This window comes from Micropterus dolomieu, linkage group LG14, assembly GCF_021292245.1.
Source record: "Micropterus dolomieu isolate WLL.071019.BEF.003 ecotype Adirondacks linkage group LG14, ASM2129224v1, whole genome shotgun sequence".
NCBI lineage: Eukaryota > Metazoa > Chordata > Actinopteri > Centrarchiformes > Centrarchidae > Micropterus > Micropterus dolomieu.
The window spans coordinates 182,809-197,480 of record NC_060163.1 but is presented as its reverse complement, the minus strand read 5'-3'; the positions used below and the strand labels follow the sequence as shown (position 1 = coordinate 197,480).

At 40.3% G+C, this 14,672-nt stretch overlaps 1 protein-coding gene across 1 annotated transcript in view; it reads left to right on the top strand.

The window, feature by feature from the left end:
- Positions 1-3,452: 3,452 nt before the first annotated feature.
- The window catches only part of ccdc57 (coiled-coil domain containing 57), a 33,913-nt gene continuing 22,693 nt past the window's right edge, over positions 3,453-14,672 (top strand). Inside the window, exons 1-6 of the mRNA XM_046069316.1 lie at positions 3,453-3,573; positions 4,246-4,341; positions 11,665-11,788; positions 13,190-13,291; positions 13,394-13,551; positions 13,623-13,697. Coding sequence (XP_045925272.1) covers positions 11,684-11,788; positions 13,190-13,291; positions 13,394-13,551; positions 13,623-13,697 — 440 coding nt within the window. The 5' untranslated portion in view covers positions 3,453-3,573; positions 4,246-4,341; positions 11,665-11,683. The remainder of the gene's footprint in view (positions 3,574-4,245; positions 4,342-11,664; positions 11,789-13,189; positions 13,292-13,393; positions 13,552-13,622; positions 13,698-14,672) is intronic.

Below are 14,672 nucleotides of genomic sequence, written 5' to 3'. Positions count from 1 at the left end.
GTGGCTTTCCTAATCAAGTCCAATCAGTATAATCAAACACAGCTGGACTCAAATGAAGGTGTAGAACCATCTCAAGGATGATCAGAAGAAATAGACAGCACCTGAGTTAAATATGAGTGTCACGGCAAAGGGTCTGAATAATTATGACCATGTGATATTTCAGTTTTTCTTTTTTAATAAATTTGCAAAAATTTCTACATTTCTGTTTTTTTCTGTCAAGATGGGGTGCTGAGTGTACATTACTGAGAAATAAAATGAACTTTTTTGATTTTTGGAAAATGGCTGCAATGAAACAAAGAGTGAAAAATTTAAAGGGGTCTGAATAATTATGACCATGTGATATTTCAGTTTTTCTTTTTTAATAAATTTGCAAAAATTTCTACATTTCTGTTTTTTTCTGTCAAGATGGGGTGCTGAGTGTACATTACTGAGAAATAAAATGAACTTTTTTGATTTTTGGAAAATGGCTGCAATGAAACAAAGAGTGAAAAATTTAAAGGGGTCTGAATACTTTCCGTACCCACTGTATATTGTCTGCTATGTAGCAGAAGGGAGTTACAAACTCAATTTCACTCTATAACTTGTTATATTGTGACAATAAACCTACCTACCTACCTTATCTAGATACACAGTCCTCCTCCCCTCCTTTTACCGGACTCTTGTGTCCTGTCTACGCGAAATAAACTCCTCCCGTCAAGTGTGACAGCTTCCTCAGGTACGCTGCTGTGCAGCCAGGTCTCTGTGAAGATGAGGGCACAGCAGTCTCTGCTTTCCCGTTGCTGAGTGAGCCTCAGTCTTACTTCCTCAATTTTACTCTCCAACGACCGGACAGTAGGCGGGGGAGTGAGAAAGCCCTTTGTCCAAACTTATTAAGTTTCACTCTTTTCCCCGCTCGCTTTCCTCTCTTTCTTCTCTAATGTTTCCTCCGGCTTATCCGCTTGTTTTGACAGGAGATGTCGTTGCTAGTTATCGTTTCCAGATCTGCTGCACTCAGTCCAGTCCCCGCACTTTCTTTTCCAATATTTAGTGAGCTACAGCTACAGCTCTCACACTTTTGTTCTCTTCCCTCTTTATTACTATTATTATTATTATTATTATTATTATTTATTGCGCCGTTTTTTGGCATCTAACTAGTCTTGTACCGTTTCTCCTACAAACTTGATTCCAACTTCAAATTGTACATCTTCTTCATGAGATGGGTGCTATTACCTGTGTGGCTGATATCTGTAATGGTTGATTGTATATTAATATTTTTATGCATTTTAAAATGAATGGCTTCCTATGGGAGCTGGTATTCCACTCTTCCAAATTTAAGAGCTTAGTGCTCCGGCATATGTGCAGCTAGAGACTCAATTTCAGCTGTAAGTTGCAGAAAAGATGTTGATCTTTCAAATTTGTATTTGGTGTTTGCTAAACAATGTTTAGTTTAGGAGCTATGCCCTTCCAAAGTGAAGGGTTTTAAAGCTTTTAGCAGACTTTATCAGTGTGTCATGTGATCAGTTAGAGTGGAGACAGGAGGATTTTGCAGACCAGAATTCTTTTTGTATACTGCTGCTAGTCGTGTATATTTATCTCTATAAGCACAAAAAAGCCATTAAAATGTAGCCACATGCCTTTTCTCCCTCAAAATGTCAAAATCCTGCTCAGTGGATGTTTAGGTTTTTTTTTTATCTCTGATCCTTAATTGATTGGAAAGTCTCACTCATCTCCCATTCACTCCCTGTTGTAGCTGCAGGCTGAGGTCTCCCCCTGTCACTAATTCTTTAACTTTCTGTATCTTCCTCCCTGGTTGGAGTTTAGACACAAGAGGTATATTTTTATGCTCAGCTACTCAAGCACTAAATAAAAAGTCCAAAATGGTAGCTTTTAAGCTTTTTTTTATTAAGCAAATACACTTTTTGTATCAACAACACATCAATTGTATCATTACAATCAGGCTGACTGGTGGTGTAGTTAGTTAGTGATTAGTCTCTGGAGCCGCACCTCCATCCCAATAGTGGGTTTGAATCCTGCAGCTGGCACCAGTGTTAACTGGTTTTAGCTTTAAACATCTGTATCCTATGGTGTTTGTACTTAATCGTAACAGACTAAATATGTAGGGATCGACTTAGCCTGCTCTATATCACCCTGTGCCTCAGAATTCCCATGATGCATGGCGGTGAAGAAAGTTTTGTTAAAATTTGCTAAGAAGTCTCCTATTTGTTTGAAACACAAAAGTTACTTTGTGATTTATGTTTTGTTAAACGTGTCTGCTTAGAATATAGTGTTTTTTGTTGGTAATTGTCATTCTTGTGGTGGTTTACTATTGAAACCAGGAGTGAAGTGCCAGATAAAGAGACAGTCCTCAGAGTACTACTTCTTGTGCATGACATTGATTTGAGTCACGATATATTAATATTAAAGCTTGCAAATTTACGGAGCTGTAAATGTGGAGTCCTTACTGACTTTCAGGGGTTACTTTCAAAATTCTATGGTGTCAGTCTTTTTAATTGCAATCATTGTTGATTGATGATATTAAGTCTTTCACAGCACAATTCTTTGGCTGTTCATTTATTTTATTCTTCAACAGCGGAGTAGCCATCAGAGAAAATATGTTTATAAGCAAAACATGCCTTCTATTGGTGCTTAGGAGCCATTTTTTGTCAGAATAACACATGATTGACAAAGAGACTTGAAAGCCTTCCCTTCACAGTGTATCTGAGTAGTCCGGTGGTGGAGGTCTTGCTCTTGCTCCGGATCCAGAGATTTATGGACAAAACCCTGCTCACAGCATGTTAACGAAAAGGGGGCCAAACTTAACACATATGTTTGCTGAACAAGTGTGCAGCACATCATTGAGTCTCTTAGCTGATGGCGCCGCACACTGCACCGACAGAGGTAGCAATTGCAAAAAATAGCTGGCAGCCCTCACACGCATTTTCTTAAGGAAATGCCCATTCTAGTGATTAATGTATTTCTGTCATAGGTGATCATAGTTTCCGTTAAAAAAAAAAGGAGAAAAAACAGATTAAAAACAAATATATATAGCAAAAATTAAGGGCTACTGGTCGCTGCGTTGACACGCACTGCCGTTGCCATGGAGAAAAAGATTATAAGGAGGTGTAGGGAGGTTCGGCCTGCGTTGATGAGTCAAACCTGTTGAAAAACTGGTTTAACTCATTGGAGTCTCCCTTTATCACCTCTACTGCTTCTTCTGAGAGCTGTATCAGATTTGCTGTGGTTGGGAGGCGCTGTATGCCTCCAAACATTTGCATACATTAAGACCAAAGTCTCATCCCTGCTGTAGGTTACATTCTGTGTGATGTTAAAATGGGTATGATTGTGGAGCATTTGAAGCAGGGGGGACTTCACACTGCTCTAGTGATCTGTTGAAGATTTGTGTAAAGGCAAAGTGTCTTTCTTTTTGAGCTCAGTAACCTTTAATTCATAATTTTTAACTTAATTTGTCAGTGAACGCCACCTGCAACTGAGGGAAGATTTCCAGTTCAACCTGGCCATCCTGGATGAAAGAGACAGAGAGCTGGAGAGATATGATATCATATTTGCCAAAGCTTTGACTGTGGAGCACAACAGGTACAATTCATCTTAATACAAACTCGTGGAAGGTATAGTTCATGTGTGACATTTAGAAAAGACTGTAAAATAGCAATAGACCGTAACAAAATATAATTAATGAATTAATTATGCCCATGTATTCACTGTAAGTGCAAATTGTGCCAAATCTGTGGTGGTGAGTTTGACTGTGACAGTTAATCCAATCCTGACATATATGACTAGGCTTACCCAGAAACTGTTCAGTGGTTTTAACTGACAGTTATGAAGCTTTTCATTCAAGTTTTTGCACTGAAAATGTCTTTTTGTTATCTGAAATGCACTTAAAATCAAATGTAATATTATTTATTTAGCAATGTTATCAAATTGATTCATGATCTGGTAATTGACAAATTGATCAATCAACTGATCATCTTGGCAGAAGCAATAATTTAATTTTTCTGTTCCTTTGTTGATTTTCAAATACATTGGATTTTTCTCATATACTGCTACATGGCAAAAGCACTGTGCTGATAGCATGCAGGCAGGGTGACTTTGTGGAACCAGTGCTCCCCTTGTTAATGCATTACGTTAAATGCATGGTCTAGGCACAAGGAAAATGGTAATTGCCCCAGCAAATACAGTGACTGTCTGAAAAACTGCTGTCACTTACAGGCAGGAGGAACTGAATCAGCTCCGTATGCATGTTGGCAGACTGGAGGAGCAGAGAGCCAGAGAGATCGAGGAGAGGCAGGAAGAGCTCAATAAAAGTGCTGCTCAGCACAGGCTGCAGCTGGATGAGCTCAAGTGGTGAGTTGGGGGAGGAAACTGAGAACCTAAAGGTCAGCTTTCTGAATTGAACCAGGATGATACATTGTTTTAATTATTCAATTGGTCTGGTTTGTGTTCACAAAGGCAAAACTCAAATGATCCAGAAATTGTAAACATAAGCCATGTGATGGAAATAATCTATGTATTGTTCATTCTTTGAAGATTCTGTTTGAAAACTGAATTGGTTTTTTACATTTTAAAACCAGAACAACATCTGCCTCCCTCCCCAGATCCCTCACACATTCACAAACATAGCCTATTCCTTTTCAAGTTGCGTCTCATATCTACTGTGGTTAAGATGACTGTATAAGTGAGCACTACATTAAATTACTTACTTCACATCAAACTGGGTTCAATCTACACCAAAAGTAGTAGCCTCTACTATCTACTGGCTATTTGCTTTGCCTGCATGCCACTGTATCCAGTCATATATGAATTAACAACGTCAGTGTCCAGGTAACATTTTGTTTAGAGCTGATCTAAAACAACTGGTTACCTGAGCGGCCTTAGACGTTTATTAAGTGAAGACACAAAGCAACTTCCTGGTTACACAAATCGAACTCCTTAAATATCAAAATCAATATTTTTAATACATATATTTAATACAGGAAAACAAAAAAGTCTGATTTTTTTACTTTCTGTTTTTCCGTTCTGTTTTTAAAGGTTCAGTGTGTAATATTTCTGAGGATTTATTGACAGAAATGCAATAGAATATCCATTACATTAGAATGAGCCATTTTTATCTACATAACCGCGGGTCCCCCCTTCCATGGACGTCACCATGTTGCGTCATGTTTCTACAGTAGCTCAAAATGGACAAACAGCACTACAGAGCACGTTTCATCATTACGTTCTTCTTGTTCTACTTCTGGTAGAATTCAGGCAGTGTAGACACTACCTTGAATACGTATGTTAGAAGAAGAAGTAGTAATAATATACAGCAGGGGTCGGCAAAAAAGTTTTGCATCCGAGCAATATTTTCAACCATTACAGAATATAAGACATAATATTCACTACTATCAACATGGTGTTTGGTTAGCTCAGTCGGTAAAGTGCATGTCTCACACCCTGAGGGTTGTGAGTTTGGGGACACCTTTTTTTTTTCTCTCTCTTCAACAAATGGATTCTGCAGCGACTGCTTCTCACATTACGGCACATGTATCATTTCCTCAGTATCTGCAGGCAGAGGACATTTAGGGGAATCACGTTTTCTGATGGCTTTTTCAGAGGTGTGTCAAGCAGGCAGCAGACTCTTAATATCGTTCAGAACTTTTCAAAGTAAAAGCTCAGTTCAACTCCAACTACAGCATTACAGTAAACAAGCTAATTGCGCTTTTATTTTGTCGGCAAAACCACTAAAGAGGAAGTGATTATGTGAACTGTTGCTGTCATGACTGAGATGTATTTCAGTACCGCTATCAAAGTATTTATTATTTAATTATTAATATCAAAGCATCATAATTTACATTTATATTACATTTACTCATTTGGCAGACGCATTTATCCAAAGCGATTTACATTTGAGGAACAACATGTTGTTATATGAGTAAGTGTTCTCGGAAGAGATGAGTTTTCAAGAGCTTCTTGAAGTTAGAGAGGGACGCCCCTGCTCTGATGGCGTGTGGTAGCTCATTCCACCATCGTGGTGTCACAGATGCAAACAGCCGGGACTGAGATGCTTTGTGTGAAGGGATGGCAAAGCCGGGCGGCGTTCGTTGGAGGAGCGTAGTGGCCGAGAAGGAACCTAAACTTGTAGTATGGAGTTTAGGTAGATGGTTGCAGACCCAGTAGTCACTCTGTATGCAAGCATTAGTGACTTGAATCTGATTCTGGAAGCCATGGGTAGCCAGTGGAGGTCACACGGCAATGGAGTGACATGCGTCCTTTTGGGCTGATCAAAGACGCGCTGCTGCGTTCTGAACCATTTGTAGGGGTTTCACCACACAAGCTGGAAGAACCGCTAGGAGGGCATTGCAATAGTTGAGGCGAGAGGTAACCATGGCCATACCAACTATAATCTGGCCGTGGGCCGGATATTATTGATGGCGGGCAGTAAGTAAATATAATTTCTTAATAAAGTTACCTTAAATAACCTAATATCTTGGCTGGCTACTCTCTGCTGTCTCAGAAGAGACACCTTTTGTGCTGTGTCAGCCACCGTAGCTGTCCTATGCTAGGGTAGGGGGCAGTGGTAGACTGGAAAGTTGGATCTTGTTATTTGTTTTTGTTTTCGGAATCAGTTTTGAAACTGAATAATCAAAGAACAAGCAAACAAATGAGAAAAAAAGTTTTTTACCAATGAAATGACAATCTGTGTATGGTTCGTTCTTTCATTATTTCGTTTCAAAACCATATCGAAAAAAACCAAGTAGTTTTTTGTTTTTTCTGTTTTAAAACCAAAACGGAAAAATGGAAAAACACTAAACAAATAAACAGACATCTGTTTTGTTTTTCTGTTTCAAACCCATAACCGAAAACAAAGGAGCTCAGGCATGTTTGTATTTTTATTATTATAATTATTATTATTATTATTATCATATGTAGTAGTATAGTCATTTTGCTACAATTAAACATCACACAACAGCTAGGGGCTGTGTTTGCACCTGACCTTTCTGTAAGAGGGAAGAATTTAGAAAGTTGCATGGTGCTGCAGAGAGCCCCCAGCTGCAGTAGTGCATGGATGATGCATAATATTCATCCAGCCAGAGGGAACAATCACGAACTGTTCACAGCGCGTCGGTCGTAATAGCAACACAACCCGTACAGGAGAGGGAGTGGGCGGACCAGGGACAGGAGATCGCAGATGATAGAGAAATTAATAAAGCATGCTGTGAATATTCCCCAAAATATCACAAATATTGCTTTTAGGGGAGCTGATGTCTTATTAAGGTGAGCTAAGCTCCCACTGGCTCCCCCCTAATTTGCACCCTGCCTACAACTCGTGCTCACTCCCAGACTTATCACACATGGACCCATGGTCAAGGCCTATCTGCGTTTGTAACGCACTGGGGATCCCTATAGCGTCATAGGTCAACGCAGTGGGGGAAGCCCTGTAGTGTCAGTTTGTGACAGTAAAGGCAGGTAGGATATGATAAGCTATTTAAAAGAAAAGACTGAGTGAGAACATGGTTGGGGTGAAAGGGAGCCAGGACCTTTGAATCAGTGTATCCTGTGAAACAAAAACAACATTAGGCTAAATATTTTTATATTAAATTTTATATAAGGCTATTTCTTTTCAGCCTTTCTGTGTGGAATTTGCATGTTCTCCCCATGTCTGCATGGGTTCTCTCCGGGTGCTCCAGCTTCCTCCCACCACCAGGTGTGAGTGTGAGAATGAGTGGTTGTTCGTCTATGTGTGGCCCTGCGATGGACTGGCGACCTGTCCAGGGTGTACCCCGCCTTGACGATGGATGGATGGATGGATTTCTTTTCAGGTCGCATCACATCTCATATCAACTATGGCGAATATGATTGTAGAAGTGAGCACTATATTACAGAGCCTCAAACACTCAAAATTATCCAATTTCTAGCTTAAGTAGGCTACGTCAGCATCAAGGAAGCATTTTGTTTTGGGCTAATCTGAAGCAGCTGCTTACTTGAGCGATATAATAAAATATCCAAATATGTTTATCAAGGGTTTTATCTCGAGGCTATACGGCCAGGGTGCGACCTCCTCTCCCTCGCACTATACGCTCCAGCGCCCCGCTCCCCCTCCGTTAACTCTATTATGGGTTGCTGGCTGGATTAAGTCTGATGCTCCTGATTTTAAGCGTAATCCATGTACTGCTGCAGCTGGAGGATGTCCGCAGCGCTGCGCAACTAAATTCTTCCAGCTCACAAAGAATATAAAGCTCAGGTCAAAACAGTGTAGCCTGAAGAGGCTGAACGAAAATTACCCGAACATAGCTGCAGCCTCCGGTACTGCAGCTGTATAATGTTGTCCTGTTTTTCTAACTAAAAACCCACTAATGTTGATGTTCAAGCTCATGTTAATTATTTAATCAGGCACCGCCATCGCCCAAGTGTATCTGCTGCAGTTTTATCAAGTATAACACACAAAGCTACTCAAATCAGACTCATTAAATATCGAACATCATCAACATTTTCCTTTTTGGGTTTAAAACAGAAAAACAAAAAAGGACTTTGTTTTTGTGTTTTTCCGATACGATTTTTAAACGAAATAATGAAAGAACGAACCATACACGGATTAATGACACATACACAGTATGCTATGCTACTGTTATTGGTTCATCTGAAAGGAATCGAGTGGAGTTGACTTGACAGCGTTCCGAGACCACCCCTTTGAGGCATACCAGAGAGTGTTTGGTCTACACCAGATTTCAAGTCTGGCGATCACACCAACCCAAACGAAACACTCCAGGGTTTGGTTCCACTGGACTAAATAAGGCTTGTGTGAAGCTACCCTAAGAAACAGAAAAAGCAAAGGAATGAATAACAGCTGTCAGTGTCTACACATTATGAATTTACCATTAGCCATGTTTCCATCAACTTTTTTTTATACGCATTTTGAAGTATTTGATGTAACAGTAAAATTCGAGAAAAAAAAAATCCTTAATTTTGCACAAAAGTTTACGCTCGCTTGAGGTGGTTTTTGCATTTGGCAAAAAAGAGTTAATGTGCTAAATGGGAGATGGATTCCGCCGTCGCCTTCTTGCCAGATATTCCCATAATGTGCAGAGACATGGCCATCAGTTCCATGCAACTGGTTTTGTTTCTGGTTTGGAACCCATACGTCTTGTTTATTACAGCCATGTGTAATGGCTGTTATAAACAATGGCTAATGTAACATTGCCAGTAAAGTGAGTCTTTAGTGGTGAAAGAAGTGTGGGAGTCGCTTTAGCAATATAACGTCTGTTTCCCACAGCAATAAAGCCCAAGAAATTGAATTAAAGAAGTGTGAACCCCACCACACAATAACAACTAAAGGCCTTAGTTATATGCAGTCTTTGAACTTTTGTTGTTTTAAATGAAACATAAAAACGACAACATAAGTAATTTTTGAGGCACAGCCTGCTGCAGACACAAGTAGGGTTCAACTGCAGACCTTGTGCAAGACATTGTGAAAAGAGTAGGATCCCCATGTGAGACGTGTCACCACCATTAGCAGCCTTTAAGAATATATTATTTTACCCCTTTTGAAAATGGTCACATTTCTCTGCTCAAGACTTTTAAGTAGTGTTAACATAGTGATGCTTGTTCTTGGTGGGAATTGCTGGGTTTTGTTATGCAGCACAAGGCTGCAAACAAAATTTGTAGTTCCTTCGTGCTGAACACACAACATATCAGTTTGTTTGTTGCTGCTGGGAGCCATCTGAGCTAGTAAAACATGCGAGGGCCCTATTGGAATTGGAGGAATACTTTTTTAAAATTTCTTTCTCTGCAAATGAATCCCAATTTTCACGGCCTAAACATGCTTAAAAACTCATGAAACTTTGCTCACACGTCAGACAGGACCAAAAAATATACATTTTATGGGTCTCGTGCATGGGCGTGTCAAAATAGCTCGCTAGCGGCCCCGGTCAAAGTTTCACTTACATGTATGAAATTTCTGTGGTACATGTATCATGTCTCTTGGAGCGATGCCCGTCACCCAACAGGAAGTCGGCCATTTTGGATTTAATGATAATTTTTGGCGATTTACACACTTCGTAATGTAAATCATAAATTAACTAATTTAATTAATTAATTTGTCCGATCGACTGCAAATTTTCCAATTCCAAACCCATTGACGATTAAAAGCCCGTGGCATGGCGTCCAAAATCGGCGATTTGCCATGTAACAGGAGGTTGTTATAACTTCAGTATACATGCTCACATCTGTACCAAATTTGATATGGATAATAAGAGTCCTGCCCTGAACACATCTACATGTCAACATTCACCCATAGTCATAGTGCCACCTACTGGCAAAAGGAAGTGACCTTGTTTTACCTACATATATAACATTTCTGTGCCACATGTATCATGTCCAGACGTACCAAAAAGCCTCTCTGAGCAATTTCCTAAACCCAACAGGAAGTTGGCCATTTTGAATTTTATGGAGAAGGTTCATGGAGTCTTTCCTAATATTGTCTAAAGTAAGATTACATAAGGTGAATAGAAATTGTCCTAGCACAGAACCTTGTATTTGTTCCTGTTAGATAGATAACAAAAAAACACAATCACTGCATGTGGCTTTGTAATACTGGCTTGACCATTTGATTAACTGCCAGAATCAGTTTTAGTTCATGAGATATTTGACGTGCATACTACATCATTTTGAGTTGAGTTATCTATGTGAAGGCTAGAGTGGATGATGTTATCCACAAAGTGAGGGCCAAGTTTTAAGACAAGAAAAACACATTTGAAACTGCTCAGTCATGTTAGTTTTTTTGTTTGTTTACAATTTCTTTCTCCGTTTATCTTTTTCAATTCAATTTTATTTATATTGGGCCAAATCACAACAACAGTTATCTCATAGTGCTGTCATAAAAGAGCAGGTCTAGACCATACTCTCCAGAAAGACCTACAGGAGGAGAGAGAAGAGGGACTAGAAAGTACAAGGCTACGGGAAAGGGAAGAAGTCAAGTTAGTAACATGCATTAATGGGATGAGGTTGCATACAGAGGGAGAGAAAGAGGAGGAGAGAGGAGCTCAGTGCATTATGGGTCCCCCGGCAGTTTAGGCCTAAAGCAGCATAAGTAAGGGATGGTTCAGGACTCACCTGAGCCAGCCCTAACTATAAGCTTTATCAAAGAGGAAAGTCTTAAGCCTACTCTTAAATGTGGAGATGGTGTCTGCCTCCTGAACCCAAACTGGAACCTGGTTCCACAGGAGAGGAGCTTGATAGCTGAACGCTCTGGCTCCTAGTCTACTTTTGGAGACTCTAGGAACCACAAGTAACCCTGCATTCTGGGAGCGCAGTGCTCTGGTGGGGTAGTAAAGTACTATGAGCTCTTTAAGATAAGGTGGTGCCTGACCATTAAGAGCTTTGTAGGTGAGAAGAATGATTTTAAATTTTATTCTGGATTTTACAGATGATCTCTTTTCCTGGTTTCTGTCAGAACACGTGCTGCAACACGTTTTTGAAGCAGCCTGATAATAAGGAATTGCAATAATCCAACAAATCAAACTCTTCATACAGTTCTCTTTACCACCATGCGCCTCAACACAACAGTTAATCTCGCATCCAAAATGCACTAATGCAACCAAAACACTTGACCCTTGGAATTGCTTCAGCTGTGCCTTTTGTTGCAAGTAGTCAATGGTATGGTACTGAAACTGTGTGTGTGTCTTTCTTTATGTGGGTGGATGGTAGCTCTATGGCTGGTGAAATTCAACAGCAAAAGGAGGAGTACGAGAGGATGAAATCGGATTTGCAGTGCGTGATAGAAGAGGTGGAAGCAGTGCTAACCCTACAGAGACAGGTGAACACACACACACACACCACACACACTGATCCCTTTAAAGGTCTGAAACTCTTTTTGTCTGATGTCTTTATATAAAATTTGCCATGATGTTGATATATGTTGTTTACTGTTGTGGATAAAATATTATGGCCTTTGCTAGCTCCCCCCAAAATAAAGAGTATATTAATATGACACAGTGTTAACTACTTTTGGCTACAGACACATATGCACAGCTATGCCACAAAGTAATTCAACACAGTATTATGCTCTATGTCTTGTGTTACAACTGCTTGCTGTTGGCTCTTTACCATGGAGAGCCATCCAGTGTGCGAGACTGAAATAACTGGTAGCGTAGCCAGACATTCAAGAGGGATCAGCAGCAGACCTTTAGGATGAACCCAGACAAAGGGCCCTCTAACTGGTGTGTGTGTGTGTGTGTGTGTGTGTGTGTGTGTGTGTGTGTGTGTGTGTGTGTGTGTGTCCACCACACATCAAGTAAAATGAGCAGCTGCTAACAGCAACTGATAAATAGAGGATGAATCGTAGGCTCGTGTTGGCTCTGTCACGCGAATCTGCTGTTTGTCTGACACTCATCAGATTAGCAATGTAAAAGATTCATTATCATCATTCATCATTTTTGTCTGGGTCAAATCTGCAGATCTTTCTCCTTAGTGCTAAAAACTGAATAAGACCCACAGGAGCCATTGTATCAGCTCTCTTCTCTGATCTGGACACTGAGGTTATAGTCAGCCAATAAAAGTGAAACTGTAAAAAGTTACTGCTAAACCTCAGAATTACATGAAAATCTGACAGTCTCTTGCACACTTGCTCTCTCACATTCTTTACTCACCTATGTTCTTTTTTTAGTCATGTAGATGTTTACATAAAATTAGTTTAAAAGCCAAAAACATGTAATTAATTTCCCTTTATAAAAGTAAATGGTATGTCAGTGTGAAAAGGCTTTCAGAGATGCACCAAGGATATCCATCATTTTCAGCTCAAAATACATGTTTCATTTTAGTTTCCAATATTTCTGATTTTGGTTTATTGGCAAATTGAATCTAAAATCAAATTAACTTGCTAGTTGGCAAACAAAAAAATATCTGTTTAGTGTCATGCCTGTGGCAGTGAAGTGTTTCTCAAATGTAAGACTGCATTTTATATTAATTCTGTTGTCTGCTGACACAAAGAGGATAGTTACTACTTCTGTTTGGTTTCCATCAACCTCCACTCCATCCACTATCTGACCTTTGCTTGGAAAAGGTTGGACAGTGTTTACGGTAGAGATCTTTGATCTCTTGATTTTTGAAATTGATGTTTGCACTGTACAGCAAGCAACAACAAGCAGAATTGGCACTACAGAATCTACATAGAAAGTGGAGGCTGATATATCTCTAATCACTCTCTTCTGGCCAACAGGAGATGACAGCAGCTTTTCACAGTAAGCTCAGACAGCGGGAGTATGAGTTCAACTTGAAAATGGATGAGATGCGTGCTGTGGAGTTGTCTTGTGATTTGAAGGTGCGGAGAGTAAAAGAATGGTGGTTCTCTGTAAACAGGATGTGACATTTATGTTGTCCATACATACCAGGTTGTCATCATTTGGTGTGTGTCCTTGGCCAGGTGAAGCTGCTCTCTAAAGAAACTGAAATTCACTGTCAGGCTCAGCTCCAGGCCACAGAGGCTCTTAAAGCATCCAAAGAGTTCTGTCAGAAAATTCAAACCAAGCTGCAACTTAAAGACCAGGAGATCAAAGACCTCACTGCTGTCAAGGACTACAGGTTTGCTCCTTTACTATGTGCATGTGTGTATGCATGTATGCATGTGGTTTGGTGACTATCCTCTGTGTCAGAATAAAGGAGCTTGGGGATGAGCTGAAATGGATGGAGAACAAACTGAAGATGCAGGAAGAAGAGCACATTAAGAAGTGAGTCATGAATAACACAAACTCCTCTCAGTAAGGCATAGGCTAGTACTGTAGGAGCACATGACGGCCAGGGGAAACAGAGTTATGCAGCATTCAGACCAAACGTGAATTTTCGCCTCGCGACGCTTTCCTCACGTGAGTACATTCGCTCCAAGTGTTCACACACAACGCGAGAAGGCGATTTTAACGCGTTAATGTGAATAAACACAACTTTAGCCATTACTACAGCGGTATGAACCCAAAGTAAACATTTTGCTGTGATTAAAGAGCAATAAACGGATTAAACTGATGCCGAAATAATTACAACATGATGCATGAATTCATGCTTTGTCAGGTCTGTCAGCAAGACAGCAGGACAGCAACTTCTAAAATGTTTGTTTTCTGAATGGAGTTTGGATCGATCAGGGCTATTCTATGCTAACTTGGTCACAGTAAAGTACAATGATAGCTGGAATAAAGTTACAGACACATGTTTTCTGAATTCACCAGGTAGTTCAACGCTTTCTTTTCTCCAAGTAATGTCCAGTTTTGTCCGGTTTTTATATAAATACGAAGTCGTAGTCCGACAGAGTCTCTAAAATATTGACAGCATGCTTTATTGCCATTACTCTCTATATTTCTCTGTCACCATGAATCCATGTGTAAATTCAGGAGCATCAGACTTCATCCAGCCGGAGGGAACGATCACCAACCGTCCGCAGCGGGACAGTTACTCCACGGTCTCCTGTTCCTGGTCCGCCCCCCGCTCTGTCTTCGGTACAGGTTGTGTCGCTAGTACGGCCAACTCGCTGTGAACGGTTTGTGATCGTTCCGTTTGGCTGGATGAATATTAGCATGGTCCATGCGCTACAGCAGCTGGGGGCTTTCTGCAGCGCCACGCAACTTTTCAAAATTCTTCCCTCTCATGGAGAAAAGAAAGGTCAGGTCGCAAACTAATGATTCAGCAGTAAAAATCACAGTCTGCCCCCCCCCCCC